Below are 1,118 nucleotides of genomic sequence, written 5' to 3' on the forward strand. Positions count from 1 at the left end.
AAAAAATGTGCTTTGTTAGCCAGGCATGGTGGCTTTCTCCTATAGTCCTGGCTTCTCTGAAGGCTGAGGCAGGAGAATCGCTTGAACATGGGAGGCGGGGGTTGCATGAGCCGAGATAGTGCCACTGTACTCCAGCCTCGGTGACCGAGCGAGACTCCCTCTCAAAAAAAAAAAAAAAAAATGCTTTGTTATAAACTACCTCAGTACCTTTGTGGAGGCCAGAAGAGGGGAGGAAATAAGGACGGTGGGGTGAGAATGGAGGGAGACAGGGACAACCCAATTTTGATTTCTCCACATTGTCAGAGCAAGGCTCTGTGCACAGGCACCACTTTGAGAACAAACCAGGGACCAGCATCAGGGCAGCTGCTGATGTTTCTGTTCTCCTTCCTGCAGAGAAGGGCTGCCCCGCCCACTGCCCCTGCTGGCCCAGCCCAACCTCCCCTTCGGATACCCGGTCCACGGAGTGGAGGTGATGCCCCTGCACACAGTTCCCATCCCGGGTAAGTACATCCACATCCCGAGAGGCCCCAGACGACATTCTCACTCTTCTTAGGCAAAAGGAGGGAGAGGTCGGGTGCAGTGGCTCATGCCTGTGATCCCAGCATTTTGGGAGGCCAAAGCAGGAGTTCAAGGCTGCAGTGAGCTATCATCTTGCCAGTACACTCCAGCCTGGGTGACAGAGCGAGATCCCGCTGTCTCTTAAAACAACAACAAAAAAGGGGCCGGGTGCTGTGACTCGTGCCTGCCTATAATCCTAGCACTTTGGGAGGCTGAGGTGGGTGGGCTGCTTGAGCTCAGGAGTTTGAGACCAGCCTGGGCAATATGGCAAAACCCCGTCTCTATAAAAAATAGAAAAATTAGCTGGGTGTGGCCGTGGGTACCTGTAGTCCCAGCTACTTGTGGGGTTGAAGCAGAAGGCTTGCTTGAACTTGGGAGGTCGAGGCTGCAGTGAGCAGAGATTGTGCTGCTGCACTTCAGCCTGGGTGACAAAGTGAGACACTGTCTCAAAAATAAATAAATAAACAAATAAAAACAAAAGTATGGAGGAGGCATTCATTGGTACCTGCTGTGTACTCAGCACAAGGCAAGAAGATTGATGAGTTTTTTTTTTTTTTTTT

The 1,118-nt window shown here is 51.3% G+C and overlaps 1 protein-coding gene across 1 annotated transcript in view; it reads left to right on the top strand.

The window, feature by feature from the left end:
• The window catches only part of B4GALNT2 (beta-1,4-N-acetyl-galactosaminyl transferase 2), a 35,464-nt gene that overhangs the window by 17,713 nt on the left and 16,633 nt on the right, over nucleotides 1–1,118 (top strand). Inside the window, exon 4 of the mRNA XM_011959897.1 lies at nucleotides 394–500. Within this exon, the coding sequence (XP_011815287.1) occupies nucleotides 394–500 (107 nt within the window). The remainder of the gene's footprint in view (nucleotides 1–393; nucleotides 501–1,118) is intronic.

The sequence above is a fragment of the Colobus angolensis genome, unplaced genomic scaffold, assembly GCF_000951035.1.
Source record: "Colobus angolensis palliatus isolate OR3802 unplaced genomic scaffold, Cang.pa_1.0 Scaffold50, whole genome shotgun sequence".
In the NCBI taxonomy this organism is placed as follows: domain Eukaryota; kingdom Metazoa; phylum Chordata; class Mammalia; order Primates; family Cercopithecidae; genus Colobus; species Colobus angolensis.